This window comes from Ictidomys tridecemlineatus, chromosome 14 (assembly GCF_052094955.1).
Source record: "Ictidomys tridecemlineatus isolate mIctTri1 chromosome 14, mIctTri1.hap1, whole genome shotgun sequence".
NCBI classification, from domain to species: domain Eukaryota; kingdom Metazoa; phylum Chordata; class Mammalia; order Rodentia; family Sciuridae; genus Ictidomys; species Ictidomys tridecemlineatus.
The window spans coordinates 18,946,207-18,972,825 of NC_135490.1; the positions used below are offsets into that span (position 1 = coordinate 18,946,207).

The window sequence follows — 26,619 nt, forward strand, 5'->3', positions numbered from 1 at the left end:
TTAGAGTCAAAATGTGAATTTAACATTAATTAATTAGTAATACTGCAGGGAGATAAGAGAGTTGGATGAGCCAGATTTCCAATTTAACATCTTCTACAAAAAAATGTACAATTCTCATTCTATATATTTAAATTTTAAAATATCACATTAAGGGCTATGATTTGTGGCATTTATGAAGATTTTATTTAGTTAATGTGAATGAATATCTTTGGATCTCAACATCTACTTTCTTATCTCAAACAAGTCTTGACATAGCACAACGGATTAACAACTTTAAAAGTCCAGAACATAGTTCTGCATAGTTTTATCTGTATCAGCATACAAATTATGATGAGTTCTGTTTTCTTTTAATAAACACTTCCCCTGTACATCATTTGTACTTTTCAAGAAAGTATATTATCACCAATGTCATTGCAGGTAAGATTATTTTGCAACTATGAAAAAGTAGTGGCAGCCTGGTTCTTCATTTCTCATCTGAGATTCTGTTTTAGTTGAGATGTATAATCAATATGACCTCAAATGGAAACTTTGACTTGATGTGCCCCAGTCTGAATCATGTAACCCTAAGAAATGACCCATCCCCTGTGCTATTAAATTGCTATATGAAGTAAAGGGTAGACATAGTCACATGATGGGCAATAAGAGAATGGGATGTTTTAAAAAGTAAATTCTATCAGCAAGTTATTAATCTAATTACTGTACATCATAGAATATTATAAGATTCAAAGGTCACAAATGTCAGGATGAGGGTACTTATGAAACACCATACATTGAATAGTAACAAATTAATAGCCCTTCATGGAACATTTAAAGTAAAGCTTTGAACCATTGGGAAAATATCTAGAAATACACCCTTTCTTTTCTTTCTTTTTTGCTTGTTTCAATGTAGATAAAAGGCTCTTTAGTTACCTTATAATTGTTTAAACTGTCATAATTCTACAAAGAGAACAAATAGAAATTAGTGTGTGGAGTCAACTTTTCAGGATGTCAATGAGATTTTAAATTTCAGAAAGTTTCTTTCCCTGAGCACATGTAGCTTCCTGACTGTGCAATGTGAGAGATTAACCAAAGAAAAACCAGCATTTTACTTGTGCCCAAAGGAACTCTTTTACAAGGTAATAATAACCAGAAAGGTTGGAATGTAACTGTTTCTCTCAACCTATCATAACATAAAACTAGGCTGCTTGAAAAGGGAGAAAAGTGGAAAAGTAGATTCTTCAGCTTGTGTGAAGAGGTGACCAGCCAGAGGGTAAAACAAAGCTAGAATATAGCACATAGTCAATTTGCATAAACAGTCATACTTACAGGAAGAGATCAAGATTTACTCTAAGAGCCAGTGTCAATATTTAGAAAATAAACAAACTTAATTAAAAAAGAAGTATCAGAGTTGACTCCTGCTCTGGCCACGAATGTATAAACAATTATGGACCTAAGGGAATTTAAAAAACAAGTGTTTGCTCTGTCCTTACAAGATGTCTGAGGTGGGAAATCTAAATAAACCAAATCTTCCTAGTGGTTGGTTATACACTCAATATTTGAGTCATGTAAGAATGGCAGTTTTCTATAAACTTGTGAACCACAATAATTTATTTTCTTAAAGTACATGAGAAAAAATATTAGACCATACACACAGAGAAGTTTCAATATTTATTTTTATGTTTCTTGATCAAAGTACTTTTGGTTAATGTTTTCTCTTTTGAGACAAAGCGTTCCAAATGAATATTTGTGGGATGGGTGATATTTTAAAAATTTCCTGAGAAATCCTATCCACAGGCATTGTGGGCAATAAATACAGACTGATACGATGTTTCAATGGATCTTTTGTTATGGGAAAAAATTTTGTTTTCTGACTTAGGAAAGATATGTTTATTTGAAAATGTAGCGTTTAATCATATCTATAGTGTACAATGTAAACTGATATTAAAACAGAAGAAGCAAATTTGGAAAAGACAACTTGCAGCTTTGTGTTCTATGTCCAGAATAGAAGGCTCAATCTAAATTTATCTTGAAACAAAGAAATAGACAAAAAAAAAATGACTTTAATGTCAAATGTCCCCACATTCTCGAGGATAATCCTTGCTAACAGGGTGTATATATATATATATATATATATATATATTTTTCATTTCAGACTGAACATCTGATTTTATATTGAGTAGTATTTTATATCCTGAGTTAATAAATAATTGAAGAATCCCATTTAGAGCAGCAGTTTTGTGTTCTTTAAAGCCACTTTTGAATTTGGAGTATATTTGGATAGTTTCTTTTATTTTTCTTCCATAATCAATGATCCAGTCTCTTTTATACCTCCACAATGCTCCAAAATACCTATAATTGGTAGATAAAAATATCTTGTTTTGAAATGTCCAGGTAAGTCATGTTCCTAGATGAACCTTCCAAAATCCAGTTTATAATACATAGGGAAACAATTTTATTTAGCTCAGTGTCAGTATTTCACTATAAGCACACTTTTAAAAAAATGTAGATTAGATAATTTTGATGCATGTATATGGTAGTGTATAGTAAAAGTTGAAATGTAGATTTTTGAACAAAAATCTATAAAATATTTTCAATAAAACATTCCATGGAATGTTTTATGAATAACCACTAAAATAATTGGAATGTAGTTTCCTTTTTATTAGTATAAATTTAAGAAACCTATATGCTACATGAAAATGTTCTTATCCTTAGGAGTATTTCTGAGAGTTTATATAAAATACATTTTAATTTATTTATGCATTATATCAAGAGCTTTTAAAGTTTTCAATAATTGTTTCTCAAACTTGGAATTTATATTCATTTCCATGTCTATCATTTTGGGGGGAAAACTTATTCTGCGCATATGAAATGCCAACAGGAAATTATTTTCTCTTTTAACTGGTGTAACATTATCTCTAAAATGTATACATTAGAAATTTTGCCAAATCTTACTTTCCTAGGGAGTTTGCTTAGTGGTTGTCAATCATGCAAAAATAGTTGGCTTTTGAGCCTTCACTGTTGCCTTTGAGAAAATTTTCTTTATGCTTTCCTTGTGAGTCAAGGCAATCTTGTCAGACCTTCACATGACACCAGTCTTCTTCCCTCAATCCAATATCAATAAAAGCTGAAAGTTTAAACAGAAGATGGGAACATGTGAGGAGCAAGTGCTTTGGGTGGTTGTTGAGTCTTTGAGCTATCTTTCCAAATCCCATAAATCTTAAGACAACTGGTTTTCTAGCTCAGTTATATATTTCTTGATCTTCAAAGTGTGGTGTTTAGAGAAAAAGGAACACATTTCTCATTACTATACTTAATAATATGTATTACTAGAATGAAAAAAAAAGAAGGAAAGCTGCTTTTAAATTGTTTTTAAAAACTATAGGATTAATTCATTTTGGATAGAAGAGCTTTGAAGTAACCATTCTTTAAAATGGTTAAATGTCAAGGTTTAAGGCAAATTTGTCAAATATGTAGTACACCAAGTCTCAACTTGTACCCCGACCCATGGTATACTTCCATTCCACACTGTTTAACCCAAAATATATATTGAAGATCTATTTATTTTTAGGTATTCTGGCATTGAGGGATTTAAGGTGCTATTGCACAATAGGGAAACTATAGATGACAATAGTATACTATACATTTTAAAAGGCTAGAAGAAAAGATTTTGGAAGTATTTACCATCAAATAATGACAATATGAAGATAGAGATGTTTAGTCTGATTTAAACATTATACGATGTCTACATATATCGAAATATGGACGGCTACTCAGTTAATATGAACCATGCTTTTATGTATTGGTTAATATAAGTTTAGCTTATTAGAAAAAGAAATTAAGATGAGAAATACACACTTTGTGATTAGTATTTTCAAAATAAGATTGAGGAATCACAGAATGAAAACATCATCATGAAATCTGGTGAGTTGGCCTGTAATTGACCAAAGTACCATCAGGACAGGAGCAGTGGAGATGCCTAACTCGGTGGACTGGGGAAGAGGGTATTCTGGGAATTTCTCTGTAGGTAATACCTGAGGAGATCCTGTCTTGCCTTTTATGTAATACTTACAAGTAATAACTATCTATCAGATATTTTAGTGTTAATTCAAGTAAGTATATTCATTCTCTTGAAAATATAAGTTTGCAAGTATTTTCCCTGCAGTGTACTAAAAGACTTTACCTTTTTTAAAGACCAATAGTCTTTACTTTATGTGATTCTGTTGGACAATCTACTGTAAATCTCTCCCCAGAAAAACATGTGATCCCACTATTTACAAACTTATACATATTTTGGCATTCAGTTTCTCAAAAACCATAAACTTGAAACCTCCTTAAAGCTGATTCCTGGACCCCAACTTCAGGATTGAATGGCTAATAATCACTGGGTAATCAGGAAATGGTTGCAATAGACATCTTTTAAAGCGAGGTATAGGAAGTCACAAGCTTAGATTGCTTTTTCTCACCATATATTATTCTATAAAGTGTATTCTACAACAAAAGCACACACTGTCTCTTGGTCTTGGACTCTTGAAATTTTTATAGTACATTGAAGGCAAATGACCTTTAGGAGAAAGAGGGAGGGAAAAAGTCTGTGGTTTTCCATGAAGTTTGAAAATTGTTCTTCCTGACATTTAATTTTGGCCTATTGGTTAGTCCCAACCCCCCTTTTGACCATAGGAATCCAAGAAGAATTCCAGATAGTAAATATTCTAATTGCTCTTGAATATTTCCCTAGTATTGTACCAGATAACTGGTTTCCCATATTGCTCTTAGTTCTGATCTCACTAACCTCAAATCACTGTATTAAAAGGGCCAAATGAATGATGGCTCATACTTTCAAAACATTTTCTCTGTAATTTTTTTTTTGGATGTAAAATACATGGAAAATACCAGATATAAAGGAAAAAATTCCAAAGTGGAATGTGTATTTCAAATATCTCTTTGCATTTAAATATCAAATCTATATTATATTATAATGTGAATTCTAAATGCAATATAATATAAATTGCCATGTTCCAGCAAGCTATTCTAGTGCATAAGTAAAATATTGGTGCACATAGAAATAGAACACTTAGATTTAATTAGAGGTGAATTATGGAAACCTTCAAATGTGTGCAATATAAAGAAGAAAATATGTATTTTAAACAATGGGATAGGTGAAAAATTCTAACATATTTTTCTGTTGATAATATCAAGTTTTAAAGGTTTAAAGGGCTTTATCATGGCAATTGGTTTTCTCTTGAAGCAATTTATGGTGTATTCAGAACTGCCAAGCTATTCTGAAGCGATTGGTTTAGAAACAGTAACGATAAATAAAATGGGTTTCTGTACTCCAGAACTGTTTTTTCTTCTTTTATCATCTGGCCTTGTGCCTTTTTCTTGCTCCAGAAGTCATGGTTATGCTTCTGTGAAGTGAATTAGCCTAGGATTGCTGATCTGTGTTTGATAAAATCCATCAGGGTGTGAATCTGACTACTTAGGAAAAGTCACTAGGAAATAATAAAAATCTAAAACACATTTGAAACGTATGTTACTGGTACTACATTTGTTATGTAAAATATGTCTCTAGTACGGAAAAACCTACACTTGGTTGAGGGCTTTGGTTTTCATACCATCCAGCTGACTTGGAGAAGAGTAGAAGTTTATTCCTGACGAGAAAAAAAAATAGTGCTAACAAAGATGATGACAAGGATAATTATTTGTTGTGATTGGGAGCTTGTTAAAAATGTAAAGAATCCGAGGCTCTTCTCCAGACCCCATATCAGTTTTCATTTTAGCCAGATTTGCTGTGATTCTTATGCAAAGAAAGTTAGAGAAGAATAGTTTCAGTGTCTCTAGTTGCTTCAGCATTAAGAGGAAGAGATGGGCTGAGTCTCTGCCAGTCAGTGCCCACAGCTATTTCCACAGTCATACAAAGGATGGAAGTTCTAAATAACTAGCAAACTAGGATTTACCTTAAAACAGTGAAAAAAGAAGTAAATATGTTTTATTTCGAAAAAGTAACGAAATCAACAAGCAAATCAACAAGCCCTACGTTATAATTGGAAAAATATTTAAATTTAGGTAGGTTATCTGTTTCTTTGGGTGTCTGGCTTTAGGAGCATTGAAGCTTGATCTTTCCTGCTGCATGTGTATAAAGTGGAACTTCATTTTGAAATCTGGATTCAATTTTAGGCAAGGAGACCAACCTCTTAGTATAATAAACTGTTCGATAGACTCTTCATGGCTTTGTTTCTATGACAGAAAAAGATAGCAAAACACCTCTTGTATATCAATTTTAGTTTGTCATTCCACTGGCACTAGGTCAGACCATTGGCAATACGGCAGAAGAGAGTGGTTGAAGAGAGAATTAAGAGTTCAAGTTTAAGAAAGATTTTTTTTTTTTCCTGCTAGTGAACCAAATTCTCTTTTCTTCCTTTCTAAATTTACACATAAATCTAAGTCCTTCTTATCTCATGTCATATCTGTGTAAGGGAACTAAACTGGGTGTTTGGTTAATTCAATTAATTTATCATTTTATTTGATAAACCTTTGATCAAAACCTAAAACACTACATAACTTTTAAGAGTAAAGTTTAAATTCCACAAGTTAGCTACTTTTATTAATTCATACTTTACAGTGATTAAAAAATTCATTAGTAAATATTAATTACTTATTGTACATATTGAATTCAGTAAAAGCCATTGATTTGAAAAACATGGACTTTGTCGCTTCCTAAATTTCAGTTTACTCTCCTCCTTTCCCGTCTGGTTTTCCAGAGAAAAATTTGAGGTTTAAAAAGAAAATTTGTGAACCAGGATTAGAAAACAAAATAAACGAATTATTCCAGAATTTCTAGGCTTTGTCAAAGTTTTACTGTGTCAAATTAACTTTGTCCACATATTTTTACTGGTGCATTATAGTTGTATATGACAATGGGTTTCATTCTTACATATCCCTATATGCATACAATGTAACACTGTATTTAGCCAATATCAACAGTGTTTCCATTTTCCTTCCCCTCCTCCTTCCCCTTGGTCTTTTTCTTTACTGACTCCCTTTGATTTTCATGAGATTCCCCCCCCACACACACTCACACTCCTTTCTTTTCTTTTTTTCCTCCTTAGCTCCAACATATAAAACATATGACTCTTGACTTTTTGATAACATAATATTCTCAAGTTCCATCAATTTTCCTGCAAATTACACAATTTCATTCTTCTTTGTAGTTGAATAAAACTCCACTGTGCATCTATACCATGTGTTATTTATCTATTCATCCACTGACAGACATCTAGGCTGGTTCCAGAGTTTGGCTATTGTGAAATGTGCTGCTATAAACACAGGTATGCATGTATACCTATAGTTTGCTGATTTTAATTTTTCAGTATAAATACCAAGGAATGGTATAGGTGGGTCATAGTCATCCTAGATTTTTGAAGAACCCCCATACTGATTTACATAGCGTTGTATTAATTCACGATGTAAAAGTGTTTCTTTTCTCCACATCCTTTGTAGCATTTATTATTATTTGTATTATTGATGACTGCCATTCTGACTGGAGTGAGATTAAATCTTAGTGTAGGTTTGATTTGCATTTACCTAATTGCTAATGGTGTTGAACATTTTTTTTTGTGTGTATGTGTTGGCCATTTGTATTTCTTTTGAGAAGTGTCCGTAAGGTTCATTTGCCCATTTGTTAATTGAGCTATTTGATTTTCGGTGTTAAGTTTTTAGAGTTCTTTGTATAATCTGGAAATTAATTCTCAGAAGAGTAGCTAGCAAAGATTTTCTCCCATTCCTTGGGTCTGTCTTCACATTGTCAATTGTTTCCTTTGATGTGCAGAAGCTTTTGAATATGATGCCATTGTATTATTGTATACTCTTGGCATTATTTATTTCCTGAGCTTTAGGAGTCTTATTGAGAAATCATTTCCTGTGCCTATATGTTGGATTGTTGATCCTATATTTTCTTCTAAAAGTTGTATAGTTACTGGTCTAATTCCTAGTTCTTTGATCCATTTTGAATTGATTTTTGTGTGAGGTGAGAATTGAGGATCTAGTCTCATTCTTCTATATCTCCAGCACCACTTACTAGCACCATTTTTAAAAAGATTATCTTTTCTCCAGTTTATGTTTTTGTCATCTTTGTCAAGGATCAGATGACTATAGATGTGTGGGTTTGTCTCTGTCTTGTGTTCTTGCCATTGGTCTATGTGTCTGTATTTTTCTAGTACCATGTAGTTTTTTGTTACTACAGTTCTGTAGTATAATTTGAAGTCAGGTATTGTGATGCCTCCAGCATTACTTTTTTGGTTTATAATTACTTTGGCTATTCTGGGTCTATTGCTCTTCCAAATGGAGTTTAGGATTGTTTTTTCTAGTTCTGTGAAGAATGTCACTGATGTTTTGATGAAGATTGCACTGAATATGTGCATTGTTTTGAATGGTATAGCCACTTCAGAGATATTTCTGCTAATATTACTGGGAGGTCTTTGGCATCTTGGGTCTTCTCCAGTTTTCTTTCTTCAATGATTTCATTGTAGAAGTCTTTCACTTCCTTGGTTAGAGTTATTCCAAGGTATTTTATTTTTGAGGCTATTGTGAAAGGAATTGTTTTACTGGTTTATAGGAAAGCTTTTGAACTTTGTATGTCGATTTTATAAACTGCTACTTTGCTGAATACGTTTATTAGCTCTAGAAGTCTTCTGGTGAAGGTTTTTTTTTAATGTTCCAAGTGAAGAATCATATCATCTTCAAACAGTAATAATTTGACTTCTTCCTTTCCTATTTTTATCCCATCTATTTCCTTCTTTTTACTAATTATTCTGGATACAATTTCTAGTTCCATAGTAAATGGGAGTAATGAGAGTGAACATCATTCTTTTGTTCCAGATTTTAAAGGAAATGTTTTCAGTTTTTCCATATTCACTGTGATGTTCCCTTTGGTTTTATTATATAGAGTCTTTATGATTTAGAGGTAGTTTCTTTCCATCATTTATGCAGTGTTTTTAAGATGAATGAAGTCTAAATTTTATCAAAGATCTTCTTTGCATCTATTGAAATGAATGTGATTTTTGTCTTTAATTGTATTTATGTGGTGATTTACATTTATTGATTTGAATATATTGTACCATGCATGCATTCCTGGGATAAAACCAACTCGATCATGATGTACAATCTTCTTAATATGTTATTGAATATGATGTAATATGATTTTATTAAAAATTTTGTTCATAAGGAATATTGACACGTAGTTTCCCTTCCTTTGGTATGTCCTTATTTGGTTTTTTAATGAGTTAACACTGGATTTATAGAATAAATTTATGAGTATCTCATCCCATTCTATTTCATGCTATAATTTAAGGACATTGGCTTTTTTCTCTTTAAAGATATGGAATGATTCAGTGAGAACCCATCTGGTACTGGGAATTTCTTTGTTGGAAGACTTTTTATTATTGCCCCTTCTCATTTCTAGTTATTTTTGGTCTGTGCAGGTTTTATAATTCCTCTTGAGTCAATTTCAGCAGGTCCTATATGTATCTACAAACATATAATTTCTTCTAGGTTTTTCGATCTATTAAAGTATAAGTTTTCTAAATAGTCCCTAATGATCCTGTGGATTCCTATAAAATCTATGGTGATTTCTTCTTTTCATCTCTAATTTTATTAGTTTGGATCTTCTCTTTCTTTTTTCTATTAGTTAGTTTGGCTAAGGGCTTTCAATATTTTTTTTATCTTTTCAAAGAACCAACTCTTCTTAATTTCACTGATTTTTGGCTCTGATCTTAAATTATTTACTCTCTTCTACTGGTTATGGGATTGTTTTTGCCCTGTCTTTCAAGGGCCATGAGATCGTCATTGAGTTGTTTTTTTGGGGGGATCTTGCTGATTTTGTTAAGAAGGCACTTATATTTATCAACTTTACTCTTAGAACCACCTTCAAAGTGTCTTGGAGGTTCTGGTATCTGTATCACTATTCTTATTTGATCCTAACAATTTTTCTATTTTCTTCCCCGATTTCTTCTATCACCCATTCATCATTAAAAGTGTACTGTTCAATCTCCATGAGTTTATATGGTTTCTGTAGGTTTTTTTGGCGTTGATTTATAAATTCTTTCCATTATGATCTAATAAAATAGAAGGAATCGTATCAACCTTTAAAATAATTTGTTAATAATTGCTTTGTCACCTAAAATATGGTCTTATTTTGGAAAAGGTTCCATGAGTAGTTCAACAGAAAGTATATTCTGCTGTTGTTGAATAAAATGTTGTACAGATGTCTGTTAATTCCATGTGATTTAAAATAAGTTTTTATATCTAAAGAGTTTTTCCTGAGCTTACTTCTAGATAACTATCTATAGGTGAGAGAGGTGTGTTGAAATCACCCAGTGTTATTATACTGGGGTCTATTTGAGACTTTAATTTAGGTATTATCTGTTTTATGTAATCAGGTATACCATACCTATTTAGTATTATATCTTCTTTTTGATTGTCCACTTTACCAGTACTAAGTGACCTTTGTCTCTTCTGTTTAAAGTTGAAGTCTGCTTTATCAGATATGAGATTAGCTGCTACTAGTTTTCAGGCTTCATTTGCATACTATATCAATTTTTATCCTTTTACTTATCTTTTCACAGCTTGAGGTTTCTTTGCCTGAAGGTGAGTCTCTTGCAAACAATATATTGCTGGTTCTTGTTTTTTAACACATTCTGCCAGCCTATGTCTTTTAACTGAAAAGTTGAGACTATTATTTAATGTTATTACAGAGAGATATTTATTAATTCCTGCCATATTGAATTGTTTGTAAGGTTCAATTTTGTCCTGTTTTTCCTTTGCTTAGCTACTTTCCCAAGAAGATTTGTCCATTTTCTTTTAATTCTGTAAGAGTATTTCTTTAAGTACTTTCTGTAGTACTGGCTCAGCAGTCAGATTCTTTTATTTTCTGCTTATCTTAGACAGTTTTTATTTCTTATTAAATTCTAAAGTATAGCTTTGATGATGGCTATAGCAATTTTTGTTGGCATTCATTTTCTCTTAGGTCTTGGAACATATCATTCTCAGACCTCCTGGAGTTTAGAGTTGGTGCTAAGAAATCAGGAGTAATTCTGATTTGATTTGCCTCTAGTATGAACTGACATTTTTCCTAGAGGCTTGTTTTTCAGTCAGCTTTTTTCACGACTGTGACCAAAAGACTTGACAAGAACAACATACAGGAAGAAAAGCTTATTTTGGCGGTTCATGGTTTCAGAGGTCCTCAGCCCAGAGATGGTGACTCCATTTCTCTGGGCCTGAAGTGAGGTGGAACATCATGGTGGAAGTGTGTGGCAGAGAAAAGCAGCTGGGGACATGGCACCAGGAAGGAGAGAGAGAGCTATGCTCAACACGTATAAAATATATACCCTTAAATCACAACCACAGGGATACATCTTCTCTAGTCACACCCTACCTGCTTTCAGTCACCACTCAGTCAATCCCTATCAGGGAATTATTGTACTGATCACTGGATTATGAGAACCTTAATCTAATTTCACCTCTAAGCTTTTTGAATTATCTCACACATGAGCTTTTGGGGGGGAGGGGACATCTCCTATCTAAATCATAACAAGGCTTTTAAAATTCTATCCTTACATATGATATGTTTTAATTATAATATATAGAGCTTCTTTTTTGATTTTGACTATTTGGGATTATGAAAGCCTTCTGTGTATGGATGGCCATCTTACTCTCAAGGTTTAGAAAGTTTTGTTATTATTTCCCTGAAGAGGTTATCCTTGCCATTAGCTTGTATCACACAATACTCTTCAATTCCAATGATTCTTAAATTTGTTGTTGTTATGTTGTCCAAGAATACTTTTATATTCTGTTTATGGTTACTTCTTTTCTTTGATACCGTCTGAATGTTCAAGGGTGAGCCACTTTGTCTTCCAGTCCTGATATTCTGTTTTCACCATGGTCTACTCTATTAGAAACTTTCAACTGATCATATTTTTTTTTTGCTTCATTTTCAAGATTTCTGTCTGGTTCTTTTTCAGTGTCTTTGTCTCCTTATTGAATTTCTCATTCATATCCTGTATTGACATCCTTAATGTATTCAGTTGCTTTTATTCTCTTGGAATTCATTTTTATATCAATACTATATATTATTTTAATACTATATATTGTTTGATTTATTTTTTCAGAGGTTATGATATTTTATTCTTATACATAAGTTTAGCCAAAAAGAATATCATGAAATAACTAGAAAACTCTGTAAGTTTGCAAATTAAAAAATGTACATTTATAAGATGTCCATGAATCAAAAAATTCTTAGTTGAATTTATAAAATGATTTGAAATCAATAGTAATGGAAATAATACATGCCTGATGGAACATGCACTGAAACAATAGAGGCAAATATATAGCTATTAGGGATTACATTAGTAAACAAAAATATTGAGACTATGTAAGTATTATATTTAAGATAATAGAATGAAACAGACATAATTACTTCATGTATATATGTGACTGCATTACCAATATGATTCTAAAACATGTACACGCAGAAAAATGAGAAATTATATCCCATCTATGTATAATATATAAAAGTGCGTAAGGGCATTCTACTGACATGTATAACTAATTAAAACAAAAAATTAATTAAAAAGAAAATTATAAAGAATAACAAAAATAAGAATAATTACAAACCAAATAGAAGTAAGGAGATAATAAAAAAGAAAATACAAATTAAATGTGAAACAAAAATATAATAAAGATCAACAGGGTAAAGAGATAGTTCTTCAAAATTCATAAGGTAAAGTTTCATTTTTAAGATTTGTTCTGATTAGTTATGCATGACAGTAGAATGCATTTTGACACATCATACATATATGGAGTACTCTTCTGGTTGTACATGATGTAGAATTATACAGGTCAAGTAATCATATATGCACATAGGGTAATAATGTCTGACTAATTCGACTATCATGCCTACCCACATCTACTCCTCACACTTTTCTGCCCTCTGTCTAGCCCATAGTACCTCTATTCTCCCCTATCCCCTTTATTGTGAATTAGCATCCACATATCAGATAAAATATTCAGCCTTTCATTCTTTGGGATTGGCTTATTTTGCTTAGCATAATATTCCCCAAGTCAATGCATTTACCAGCAAATGCCACAATTTCTTCATTAAGGCTAAGTAATATTACATTGTGTATATATACACCACTATTTTTTAATACATTCATCTGTTAAAGGAAATCTAGGTTAGTTTCATAGTTTAGCTATTTTGAATTGAATGGCTATAAACATTGATGTGGCTATATCACTGTAATATGCTAATTTTAAGTCCTTTGGGTACAAACCTAGAGTGTGATGACTAGGTCAAATGGTGGTTCCATTCCTACTTTTCTGAGTAATCTCCATACTGCTTTCCATAGTATTTGCACCAATTTGCAGTCCAACTGGCAATATATAAGTGTACCTTTCCCCCCACATTCTCACCAACATTTATTTTTGCTTGTATTCTTGATAATTGCCATTCTGACTAGAGTGACATGGAATATCGGTGTAGTTTTGATTTGTATTTCTCTAATTGCTAGAGATGTTGAACATTTTTCATATATTTGTTGATTGATTGTCTTTATTCTGTGAAGTGCCCATTCTGTTCCTTTGCCCATTTATTGAGTGGGTTATTTATTTTTTTTGGTGTTGAGTTTTTTGAGTTCTTTATGTATCCTGGAGATTAGTGTTCTATCTGAGGTGTGTGTGGTAAAGATTTCCTCCCATTCTGTGAGTTCTCTCTTCATGCTATTGTTTCCCTTGCTGTGAAGAAACTTTTTAGTTTGATTCCATCACAATTTTGGGGGGGGGTACTGGGCATTGAACACAGGGGCACTTAATAACTGAGCCATATATCCAGCCTTTTTGTATTTTATTTTGAGACTGGGTATCACTGAATTGCTTAGCACCTCGCTAAATTGCTGAGGTTGGCTTTGAACTCACGATTCTCCTTCCTCAGTCTCCTCAACTGCTAGGATTATAGGCGTGCATCATCTCATCCCATTTATTGATTCTTGATTTCATTTCTTGTGCTTTAGAAGTCTTATTAAGGAAGTTAGTTCCTAAGCTGTCATGGTGGAGATTTGTGCCTACTTTTTCTTCTGTTAGGCATAGAGTCTCTGTTCCAGTTCCGAAGTCCTTGATCTACTTTGAGTTGAATTTTATGCAGGGTGAGAGATAGGGGTTTAATTTCATTTTGCTACATAAGGATTTCCAGTTTTCCCAGCAATACTTGTTGAAGAGGCTGTCTTTTTTCCAGTGTATGTTTTTGGCACCTTTGTCTAGTATGAGATAAAAACTGCAGATATGTGGTTTTGTCTCTGGGTCTTCAGTTCTCTACCATTGGTCTACATATCTGTTTTGATGTCAATACCCTGCCATTTTTGTTACTATGGCTCTGTAGTATAATTTCAGGTCTGGTATTGTGATGCCTCCTGCTCTACTCTTCTTGCTAAGGATTCATTAGCTATTCGGGCCTCTTATTTTTCCAAATATATGTCATAAATGTTTTTTATAGTTCTATGAAGAATGTCATTGGGATTTTAATAGGAATTGCATTAAATATATATAATGCTTTTGGTAATATAGCCATTTTGACATTTTGACATCCAAGGGCATGAGAAACCTTTCCATCTTCTAAGGTCTTCTTCAGTTTTCTTTCTTTAATGTTCTATATTTTTCATTATAGAGGACTTCTACCTCTTTTACCAGATTGAGTCTCAAATATTTTATTTTATTTTATTTTGAGGCTATTGTGGATGGGGCAGTTTTCCTAATTTTACTTTTAGTGGATTCATCACTGATGTATAGGAACACATTTTATTTAATCTTATATTCTGTTACTTTACTAAATGTATTTATTAGTTCTACAAGTTTTCTCGTGGATTTTTTGGATCTTCTAAATATAGAATTTTGTTATCAGCAAATAATGATAGTATAAGTTGTTCTTTTCCTATTTGTATCCCTTCAATTTCTTTCTTCTGTCTAATTGTTCTGGCTAGGTTTTCAAGGACAATGCTGAATAAAAATGGTGAAGGAGGGCATTCTTGTCTTGTTCCAGTTCTTAGAAAAGCTTTCAATTTTTCTTTATTTAGAATTATCTTGGCTTTGGTTTAGCATATATAGCTTTTACAATATTGAGGTATGTTCCTGCTATTTCTTATTTTTCTTAGTGTTCTAAATGGGTGCTGTATTTTGTCAAATGCCTCTTCCTCATCTATTGAAATGATCTTTTGAGTCTTATCTATAAGTCTATTTATCTGATTAATTACATTTATTGACTTATGTATGTTGAACCAACTTTACATCTCTGGCATGAACCTCACTTGATCGTGGTGCACTGTCTTTTTAATGTTTTTGTATGCAATTTGCCAGAATTTTGTTGAGAATTTTTGCATCTCTCTTCATCTCTGTTCTGAAGCTTTTTTTCCTTGATATGTTTTTGTTTGCTTTTGGTATCAGAATGATACTCTAGTTTCATAGAATGAGTTTGAAAGGGTTCCCTCCTTTTCGATTTCATGGTATAATTTGAGAAGTATTGGTTTTGATTCTTCTTTGACGTTCTTGTAGAACTTGGCTGAGAATCCATCTGATTCTGGGATTTCTTTAGTTGATAGGCTTTTGATGGCATCTTCTATTTTATTGCTTGAGATGGATCTTTTAAAATAGTGTATGTTCTCCTGATTCAGTTTTGGTAGGTCATATGTTTCTAGAAATTTGTTAGTGTCTTCAAGATTTTCTATTTAATTGGCGGATAAATTTTCAAAATAGTTTCTGATTGTCTTCTGTATTTCAGTAATGTCCATTGTAATATTTTCTTTTTCATCCTGAAATTTAACTTAAGTTTTTTCTTTCTCTCTTTCTGTTCACTAGTGTGGCTAAAGGTTTGTCAATTTTATTTATTTTTTCAAAGAACCAAATTTTTGTTTTGTCAATTTTTTTCAATTGCTTCTTTTGTTTTAATTTCTTTGATTTCACCTCTGATTTTAATTATATCTTGTTTTCTACTTCTTGTTGATTTGTTCTTCTTTTTCTAGAGCTTTGAGTTGTAATATTAGGTCATTTATTTGTTGACTTTCTATTCTCTTAATGAGCTCAATGCAATGAACTTTCCTCTTAACACTGTCTTCATAGGGTCCAAGAGATTTTGATATGTTGTATCACTCTTCATGTTTACCTCTTAGTATTTTTTAAATTTCATCCATGATTTCTTATGCTATCAATTAGCTCTTCAATAACATATTATTTAGTCTCCAGGTGTTAGAATAAAATTGATTGCTAACTTCATTCCAATATTTCATTCCAGTGACAGAATATAGGATATTCTCTCTAATTTTTATATTTGCTAAGAGTTGCTTTGTGGCATAAGATATGGTCTACATTAGAGAAGGATTTGTGTGCTTCCAAGAAAGTGTATTCATACTTTGATGGATGGAGTATTCTATATGTGTGTTGAGTCTAAATTATTGATTATATTACTGTGTTCTACAGTTTCTTTGTTTAGTTTTTGTCTGGAGGATCTATCCAGTAGTGAGAGAGGTGTGTTAAAGTTACCCAGTATTATTGTGTGGTGGTCTATTTGATTCTTGAAATTGTGAAGAATTTGTTTGATGTACATAGGTGCTCCATTGTTTGGGGAATAAATATCTATTATTGTTATGTCTTGTTGAGGTATAATTTCCTTGAGCAGTATTAAATATCCTTTTCTCCTTCTGGTTAACTTTGACTTGAAGTCCACTTTATCTGATGTGAGGACTGAAACCCCGTCCATGTGAGTGATATATTTTTTCCATCCTTTCACCTTCAGTTTGTGAATGTCTTTGTCTATGAGGTGTCTCTTGGAGATAGCATGTGGTTGGGTATTGTTTTTTAATCTAATCTGCCACTCTTTGCTTTTGATGAGTTTAGGCCATTAATGTTCATGATTATTGTTGATGTATGATTTGTATTCCTGGTCATTTGGTTTATTTATAATTTTTAATTTGAATTAGTTTCTCCTTTGATTGACTATTCCTTTAGTTTCTCCCTTTGTTGTTTTTCACTTTTTAAAAATTTCACCTTCATGGAATAATTTATTGAGAATATTCTTTTGTGCTGGGTTTCTAGTTGTGAATTATTTTAACTTTTGTTTATCATGGAAGGTTTTTATTTCCTTAGCAAATCTGAAGCTTAATTTTGCTGCATATAGAATTCTTGAATGACATCCATTTTCTCAGAGCTTAGCATATGTTATTCCAGGACCTCCTAGCTTTGAGGGCCTAGGTTGAGAAATCAGCTGAGATTTGAATTGGTTTCCCCCATAATCTGATATTTTTTTTTCCTCACAGCCTTTAAAATGCTATCCTTATTCCGGATGCTAGGCATTTTCATTATAATATGCATTGGTATGTGTCTGTTGTAATTTTGAAAATTTGGATGTCCCGTAAGCTTCTTGTGTTTGATTTTCCTTTTCATTCTTTTGATTTGGGAAATTGTCTGATATTATTTCATCAAAAATATTCCAATAAATCTTAAATTTGGTCTTTTCATGTTACCCCATATTTCTTGGAATTTCTGTTCATGGTTTGTTATCATCTTCTTTCCATGGTCAACTCTATTTTCAAGATTATATAATTTGTCTCCTTTGCCTGAGGTTCTGTCTTCCAAGTGATATCATCTGTTGGTGATGCTTTCTATTGAATTTTTAAAAATCATTTCATTAATTTTGAGTATTTCAGCTTTTTTAAAGAATCTCTGACTCTATTAAAATGATCTTCACTTCCATTTCATTCATTATACTATCCTTTACTTCACAAATTAGTTTAACAATGCACATTCTATACTCCTTCTCTTACATTTTATCCAGTTGGTGTTGATAGATTCTGTTATTGGAGTATGTTAGTTTGCTTGGGACAATTCATTTCCTTGATTTTTCATGTTGTTTGTTTTCCCCTAAAACAGTACGGATCTGAGGCAGTGCAGTTTCTACCCTGTAGATTTATAGTGTCCCTGAACATTTCCAGTACCTCACTATTTTGAAGGAGACAAATAATAACAACCAATGGAAACAATATACAGCATTAAACCAAATAGTTCCTACTATGACTTTTACAATGTTAATTTTTACAATAAACAGAAGTGATATGATCAGTTATTGCCTATAATAAAAACAGCAAGTTTGCAAAAGGGTTTACAATTTCAAATGATGGACATTGAGAGAACAGAAGTGATATAGGATGTGATGATTGTTAGGGAGGAGGAGAGAAACCAGAAGTAAAATATTAAAGGAAAAGTGAAAGCGAGAAAAATAGAGATTGGCTATGAGCAGAAGAAAAGAGAATCAAGGGAAACATAGGTAGGAGGAAAATATATATATATAATAAAATTTTAAAAAGTTAAAAATAAAAGAATACAAAACTAAAATGTACTAATCAAATATCCTAATTCATAACAAACTGATCCATGAAAAATAAATGTCTTCAAAAATTCTAGAAATTAGAAAAAAAATGAAATTCTATAAATATCTGTGCCATCAAGGTCACAATTAGAGAAAAAAGTGAATTAAAAAATTAAAAGTCTTGATGAAAAGTTGAAGAATTTATTCCATTTGCATTCAAAATGTGCTCAGCTTCTCTTGTCAGCAGTTTTGGGTGGAGGGTCTGGAGAGTGATGCTCCACCCTCTGGATTGCTGGAGTGAGAGAGGTAATATCATGAATTATCCTGCAGAGCATCTTTCAAGTTTGTTGGGCAATGTCCTTGGTCTCTAAACACTCTGTACCGAAACATGCCTTGGGCCTCCCAAAAATGTGGGTTTCCTTAATTCCCTCATCCCTCCACTATGCTAAAGAAGAGACAACTCGGGCTCGTGCTTCTGGCCCAGCTGCGGCAATTGTTGTGGGGCTGCTGATTTTTTTCCTTATTTCATCATATCCAACCTCATGTGTCCCTGGTCTGGTTTGAATGTCCAGTTTCAAGTCCCAGGAAAGTCCATCCCCCACTTTTTTGCTCACCCACCTTGTAGAGAAGCTGCCTATCTGCTTTCTTGGTTTCACTCCATGGAACAGCTAGGAACGTGACCACCTCCTATTCTGCCATCTTGGATGAATCCTGATTGATTTATTATCAGATTTTTTTTTATCTGGTATTTCATCCACTTTAATAACTTTGAAGTCAGTTGCTGGTGAATTATAAGTTTTATGGCATTTTGTATTGCCTTATTTTTTCATATTTCTTTTGTTTGTGTTTTGGGTTTTCTGCATCTGGTAGTGTGGATTTCTCTTCCATTCTTACACATGGTTCTTTTAAGGTACAGTCCTCTTGTGAAGTGATGTAGTAATATATATTGAGACCACTCATAGGTGTGGTATTCACAACTTTTATGTTAATTCTTTCTGTTTTTTTGCTATAGAAGTAGATATCTATGAATGATGCCTGAAGAACCACCTATCAATTCCTGCTTGGGACCTAGTCATTGATTTGTGGGTTTTGTCTCTTCTATACTTTGTATTGAGATATCATTGGAGTTTGAGTGTGGTTAATTTCTATATGGATCAAGGAGAGCTCTTTCCTGGTTGGGTTTGGTTCAGCAGCAGAGTCTCTACCCTATGAACATGTAGTGCTTACAGGTGCCAGCACCTTACAGAAAAGGGGACAACTTGAGCAAATGAATAACTAGTATGACATCCTCAACACTAATTACCACAAAAATCGGGAATGGTAAGGTCAGCAATTGCCAACAGCTAAAATAATGAATATCCATGAACTAGATCTCATATTGAAGTAAACCCTAGATGTCAAGTATGCCATCCACAGTACTAATAATTGCAGTGATATTAATAGTGGGGTAAGAGTTATATAAACCAAACAGTTCTAAAGGATTGTAAAAGTACATTTCATCCAAGGAAAAGAAAATGTGATGGGGAACTAACAGTGTTTATAATGATCAAAATATGAGCAGAAAGAACACAGAAGAGATGTAACAAGTAATGGCTTTAAAGAAACACAAAGGACAAAAACAACAGAAAAAAAAGTAAAGGGAAGAGAACGAGAACAAGAGAATCTGTCTCTAAGTGGGAGAAGAAAGGAGAGAAAGAGAAACAAGAGTAACAATAAGGCCAAAACAAATAAACAAAAATTCTAACCCTCAAAGCACAAGGAAAAATAACTATCATAAAAAGTGCTAAAAAATAAGAAAAAAGAAACAAATATGAGTATGGATATACATGTATATCCACAAACCAACCAGCAGCATAGCAAGAGGGGAGTTGGAGGGGGGAAGAAAGAAAGAAAGAGTGTTAATAAAAAATGAAAGAATTGTCTGCACTGAGGTAGTCAAATCTGTTTATGGGGATTGATGGTCACTGACTCTGGCCTATTACCCTTTCCATTTTTTTCTTGGGTTATGTTTCAGGAGGGGGGGTGATGGAGAGGGAGAAGGGGGTGGGAGAGAGAGAGAACACCAAGGTCTGGTGTTGTAACCCCTTCTTCTTTTTGTATTGCTCATGAAGCTGCCAGTTGGAGTGGCCTAAAATTGAAGCTGGTTGAAATAGTTCTTAGCTTCCCTTTTCAGCAGTTAAAGGTAGTATGGAATGGGAAGTATTGTCACTTGGAGTTTTGTGCAGAGAAAGGTGATGCAGGCACTTCCAGGGCGGGGCTATAGCAGAGTTCCAAGTGGGATGTTCTGTTGGCTGGAGATGATCACTAATCAGTCCTTAGGAGCTTTGTTGGTGGTATTTGCTCTGGAGAGATTAGATCAATATGCTCCTAAGACTGGGAAGATGTGAATCTCTGTTGAGTCTAGATTCCAGAAGTCTCCCAAGAACTTACTCACAGGAACCAACCCTCCATGGATCTCACACTCCAGTGCCCAAATACGCTGTCTGCCCAGGCTTAGACTCTGAATGTATTAATGCTTACCTGTTTAGTTTCCCAACCATCTTCAGCTAGTCACATGAACCGTCAGACTCAAAGTGAAAGTAATTTGCATTCCCCTCTGTGTTACTGACTTGAATTTTTCTGGGTACGATCTTCTCTGTGCCTATTTCACTCACATTCTGCAAGATCCACACTCGTTCACATGTAGATGCTTTCCCGGACAGTATGTCAACATTTGCTATGATCTCCTGAAGCTGCCTGTCTCAGCTTTCTGCTTGCCAGTGGAGACACAGAGCACTTTTAAAACACCAGTTCATTGTGCAGTCTCTCCATCAGCCACACTCAGACTGCTTCTGTGATCTACAGGTTTCGCCATGCCAAATTTGTCTTTTGTGTTTCTCTCCCTTCTGGGTGAACCAGTGCTTTTGCCATTGCTGCTGCCACAACTATCTTGGATCCAATGTATCTTTTTCTTGTTCATTGTTCAGTGTACCTGGATTTCTGAGTCTCAGACAGATTCTATGTGTATGAAGTTTTTAGTGAATTTCCCCTTTCACCTATGTCTCTAAGAAGCAGTACTCCTGGTGCTTGATTCATGAGCCACAGAGCATCTAGAAATGCAGCCTTCCTCTAATCCGCCATCGTCAGTCTCCTTACTGTGTCATGTTCAATTTATATTTTCTCTTAAGTTTGTGGTGCTCCCTAAAGTTATTCTATTGTGACATCTGGCAGTACTAAGGGATCAATTGGGTTAGTTTAAAATTTAAAAAGGAGGCTGTCTCATTATTTTAGTAAATATTTCTGACCTTGAAAGAGAAATTTTTATTTTAGTTATAAACAACTCTCCATTATATTATCGTGATCTAGTGATTTGCTTTATAAAGTAGCATGAAGCATTTTATAGTCTTTTTTTCCAGGTTGTAGTAATGATTTTGAGGCTCCTGAAAATATGAATTATGTTATATTTCTCTGTAAAAATCAAGCCCTGGTACCTACTTGTTGCCTAAATAAATATTGACTTAAGTATTATTTTTGATAGTAATGCATCATTTTACAGAGTTTCAAAGGTAATACCATCTTTAGAAAAATGCACCATAAATCTATGAAGTGTGATGAATGAGTTGCTATAAAAGCACAATATTTTTTTGTCTCATTGTACCTTGTTTTATGAAATTTTCACAGCACATGGTTTAGTTGGTACTACTCTTTCTACCTGTTATTGAAGAACTGAAGCTGGCCACAGGTATCCACAGAAGATGTGGATATTCTTAGTTTTCACATTTTCAGATTAGCTCATGATTGTTAATTTTGCTTTCCTTAGGATTCCCTATAAATCAATGACCATCTTAATCAAGGAAGTCTTTCCTTCTCTAGTCACAAACAGCAAAGTAAACAAACAAAAAAATGGGCTCATCTCTTTGTAATATGTGACTCATATTATACTGTAACAAGTCCAGTATGTTCAGTTAATATTACTTTAGCAATGTTTTCTAATTAGTTTTGTTTACATTGATTTCACCATGAAATATTTTACATTTTAATTCAACTTTTCTTTTTTAGCTGTATTTTGGGGCGATATTGCCTTAGATGATGAAGACTTAAATATCTTTCAAATAGATAGGACAATTGACCTGACACAGAACCCCTTTGGAAAACTTGGACATACCACAGGTATGGCTATTTGAGTATTTTTTTGCTCATTTTGAAGAATACATAGTCTTGGCATGCAATGAATATTTTTTTGATCATATTTAATGTCCCATGGAACAACTTTGATTTCTTGCACAGAAATTCGTATAACTAGACATTTTACTTATAGTTTTCATTTTATTAAACTTATTTTAGTGTTTTATTACATACCAGGCATGGTTTAAGTGATTTGCAGATATTAACTCTTGAATCTCGTAACAAACCTATGAATGTTGGTACTAAAGTGATTATAATTAACAGATGAGAAGACTGAAGTTTAGAAGGATGTATAGCTTTCTTATTGTGACAAATAAGTGGCTGGGTCAGGAATAGAATTCAATTCTTGTAGGACAAATTTCATACTCTTCTGTTGCTTCCCACTTGGATATTCAGTTTCAAAATGTAAATTATTCTTTAAATAATTATATAGGAGCTTATTTAGAAGAATCTGTGTATCTACTGGTATGGATATATGAAATTTTTATATAACTTTTTTGAAAACCCCAAGAGAGGATTTCATTTTAGTTGTTCTTAAAATTGGAATTATGACCATATAAGAATTGAACTCTATTAAATACTATTTAAATACTCATATTAAACTATTTTTATTAAAATTTAAAAATTAGTTATATTTTCATGGTAAGATTTTTAATCTGTGTTCTATTTTGGAGAAGAATTTTAAGGCTAAAAGAATAGAATTTCTTTTTGTAATTACAGCTAAAAAATGTATTTGATGTCATTTGTCATTGCATTACCATCCCCTTTATTAATTTTGTTTTTTTTTCTTTTCCATGGAAATCAAATACATAGTTCCTGTCTGATATCTATTAAACAAAATATATATATATATATATATATATATATATTAGACCTAAGATTTGTTAATGTAAATCAATATCACTTTGTCCAATTTATTGCTTTTGCAACTTTTTTGGCAAATTTCAAACATGAAAAAGTCAATAGGAGAGTGCAAGTAGAAACATCAGCATGGTATGTCTTAGATTCAACAATTGTTAACAGTTTACTAGATTTGCTCTGCGTGTGCATATACATGTACAAATGTGTACAAAACATTTTGAAATTAATGGCAGAATATATAAAACACTTAATATAGGGTGATTAGTATACATTTTCTAAGAATAAGTACTTTGTCCTATGTAGTGAAAATAGCATTATCACATTTAAGAAAATTATTTAAAACAAGAAATATATATGATAAACCCTAAGGAATTTATTGAAAATAATAGTACATATTATTTAAGAATAGTATCCATGGCCTTTGTTTTATATATAGCAACCGTCTGTTCTGAAATATGCACCAATGTGGGGGGGATGGAATCTTGTTTTACAGTGGAATCATAGATAGAACATTCCTGTTCAACGTGTCCACTGGCAGATTTTCCAGCGGCTGTATCCCATTTAACATTGTATTCTGAAGAGTAGAGAAATAGTATCACTTAGCAAAATCCTAGATTTTTGGAAGTTGTATTTTCAGTTTATACCAAAATTTTCATTTGCTTTAAGATTTATTTAGGTCATTTTTAAAATCTCTCTTCCTTCATTATTTTGGAGCCATTAATTTTGTGATTTAAAAATTTCTAATACAATGATTTATTTTTGTTATTTAATTTAGGGTTAAATTCTGAGGTAGTATAGTTATAAGAGATAATAGCACTATATTAAATATGCAGACTAAAACTTACTCTGTTAATAATGGAAATATTTATTATAAATGTATATATGAAAGGTACACACATTTGAAAATTTAGTGGTAGCTTGCACTACTTAGAGGAAGTTTTAAAAATGTGAGATATCCTATATCTTATTTTTATTCTCTTTTTCTTTATTGTTAAATAATTTGTGCTAACTATATTTCTCTTTTCCTAACTTTATACTTTAAATTTTCTCCATAAATATTTAACTTGCATATTTCATTGTTTTTGAATATGTAGAGAAATAACCATTTCCCTTTTTCTATTTCAATAAATTTCCTCTGCAGAATTTTATTTCAACAGCTATAAAATTATTAAAAATGACTTAAAATATTATTCAAGACATTATTACCTTTGTCTTGAAATACTGTTTTTCCAATTTTATAACAACTCTAGTCATTATAATTATCTTCATATTATAAAGACATTTCTTTTTTCTCACAAACTCCCTTTTATGTCTATTTACAGGTATTTTAGGTCTGTGTAATATAAATACAGTTGCTACCTAAGGGACATTTTAAACACATAGATGACATACTTTAAAAATGTTTCTTGTAACTGCTTAGGAATGAATACATTTCAGTATGACCTCATCTTTTAAAAATGTTCAGTGAAAAAATTTCAAAAATTTTTCTCAAGATGCAGAGCAAAAATGTGACCATGTCATGCAAATAATTAGGCAGATTATTTCTCAGTGAACAAGCCCTATAACTTATTTGCCATATAAGGACTTATTTGATTTTTCCTTAAAAAGCTTATATGATAGTAAATTTTATTATAGTATTTTTAGCTTTAACCTAGGCTATTATATTTAATATTAACTAATTTTGAAGGCAAATTGATATTGGAAGGAAATTGTCCAAAGTCTTAGCATAGTTTGTTGACTTCATGAATTTTAGCCTGTCTTTCAATTTCAGCCTTTATGAACCATAGATGCTCAGTGGTCCAAATTCATCTGAATATGTTCTGATGTTGATAGTTGTTGTATTGATTGTTTGCTCAGTGATACCTCTTTTTTATTTGTCTGTTAAAATTCAAGGAGATTAGGGGTTATAGAGGACAAAATTGAGGGCTGCATTTTCTAAAAGCCCTGGAAGGAGATTTTTTCTCAAAAGCTCTGCTTTCTGATTTAGGACAGAAACCTATCTTTTAAAGTCTTTGTCAGTAATTTTTATTAAAGACATATTTTCTTGTTCTCTTTTGTCCTCTTCCTTTTGAACTTTAATATTCTTTAGATGTGTTTTCATAAATTTTTCTAAATTACATAATGTAATGGGATGCATTTTCAATTGAACACCATTTAGGTTCTTGTGATTTTCTTCTAATTCCAAATTTATTCCAAAATAAAATTAATTGGAGAAACTTGATTTTCTTAAAATGACATTTTTTAAAAAATTTAGTTGAATATATTATAAAATATATTAAAAAGTTTTCAAAAATTATCAAGACTTTGGAGCAAAACTTGTGCTACTGGATATAAAAATATACAGTTTGCATAAAGGAAATAGCTGAAATACAATCAGTAGAGCAGAACAACTTGCTGTTGTTATTACATATAACATTATGTGATGTCATGGTCACAATGAAGAAAAATTCTTCAAATTATCAATAGATGAATGAATTGTCATGATGTCAAAATAAAGTCATGATTCAGATTGCTCTCTAAATGCCCCACACATCCTTTATTTTTAGTTAGCAACATTTGTTGCTGTAGAATTTTTACCTTACACAAGGATTCATGGATATTCATAACTCCAACACGTTAAGATCAAAGAAAGGATGTCCAGAGGAAACCAGTATAGCATATTACTATTGTTTATTTGTGAGAACTTGAAAATACATTGAGTGTAACTCAAGTGTTTTCTTGTATTCTTTAAGGTGGACTTGGTGACCATGGTATGTCAAAGAAACGAGGGGCCCTCTATCAACTCATAGACAGGATAAGAAGAATTGGCTCTGGTATATCAATGTTTAAAGTTGCAGACGCTTGACTTGATGTACAGTAAATATTATACTCATAGAAGTTTGGTTAATTAAAATCAGTGTGCCATTATGACATGAAGCTTGTAAAGAATATATGCTGAGAAAGAGTCCTTTCTTTATTTAATTTTGTTAGCCAATATATGATACAAGGATTTTAGAACTTAATTTGAAAAATTTGAAATGTTCTTTTAACTTATTTTAAGTTTCTATTTTAAATGTATTAGGTATTTATTTTGTTTATACTTATTTCCAGTCAATTGAGTATCACAGCAAGATATTTTAATAAATCAAGAAGCTATATCAATTTTAATCAAATGGAAAAATATCATACCTATTTCTTTTTAAATAAGTCGCTTAAATTGACAAACTAATTTCTTACAT

The 26,619-nt window shown here is 32.2% G+C and overlaps 1 protein-coding gene across 1 annotated transcript in view; it reads left to right on the top strand.

The window, feature by feature from the left end:
- Tll1 (tolloid like 1) overlaps positions 1-26,619 on the top strand; it is a 192,820-nt gene that overhangs the window by 75,552 nt on the left and 90,649 nt on the right. The window contains exons 2-3 of the mRNA XM_005329263.5: positions 22,415-22,525; positions 26,134-26,214. Coding sequence (XP_005329320.2) covers positions 22,415-22,525; positions 26,134-26,214 — 192 coding nt within the window. The remainder of the gene's footprint in view (positions 1-22,414; positions 22,526-26,133; positions 26,215-26,619) is intronic.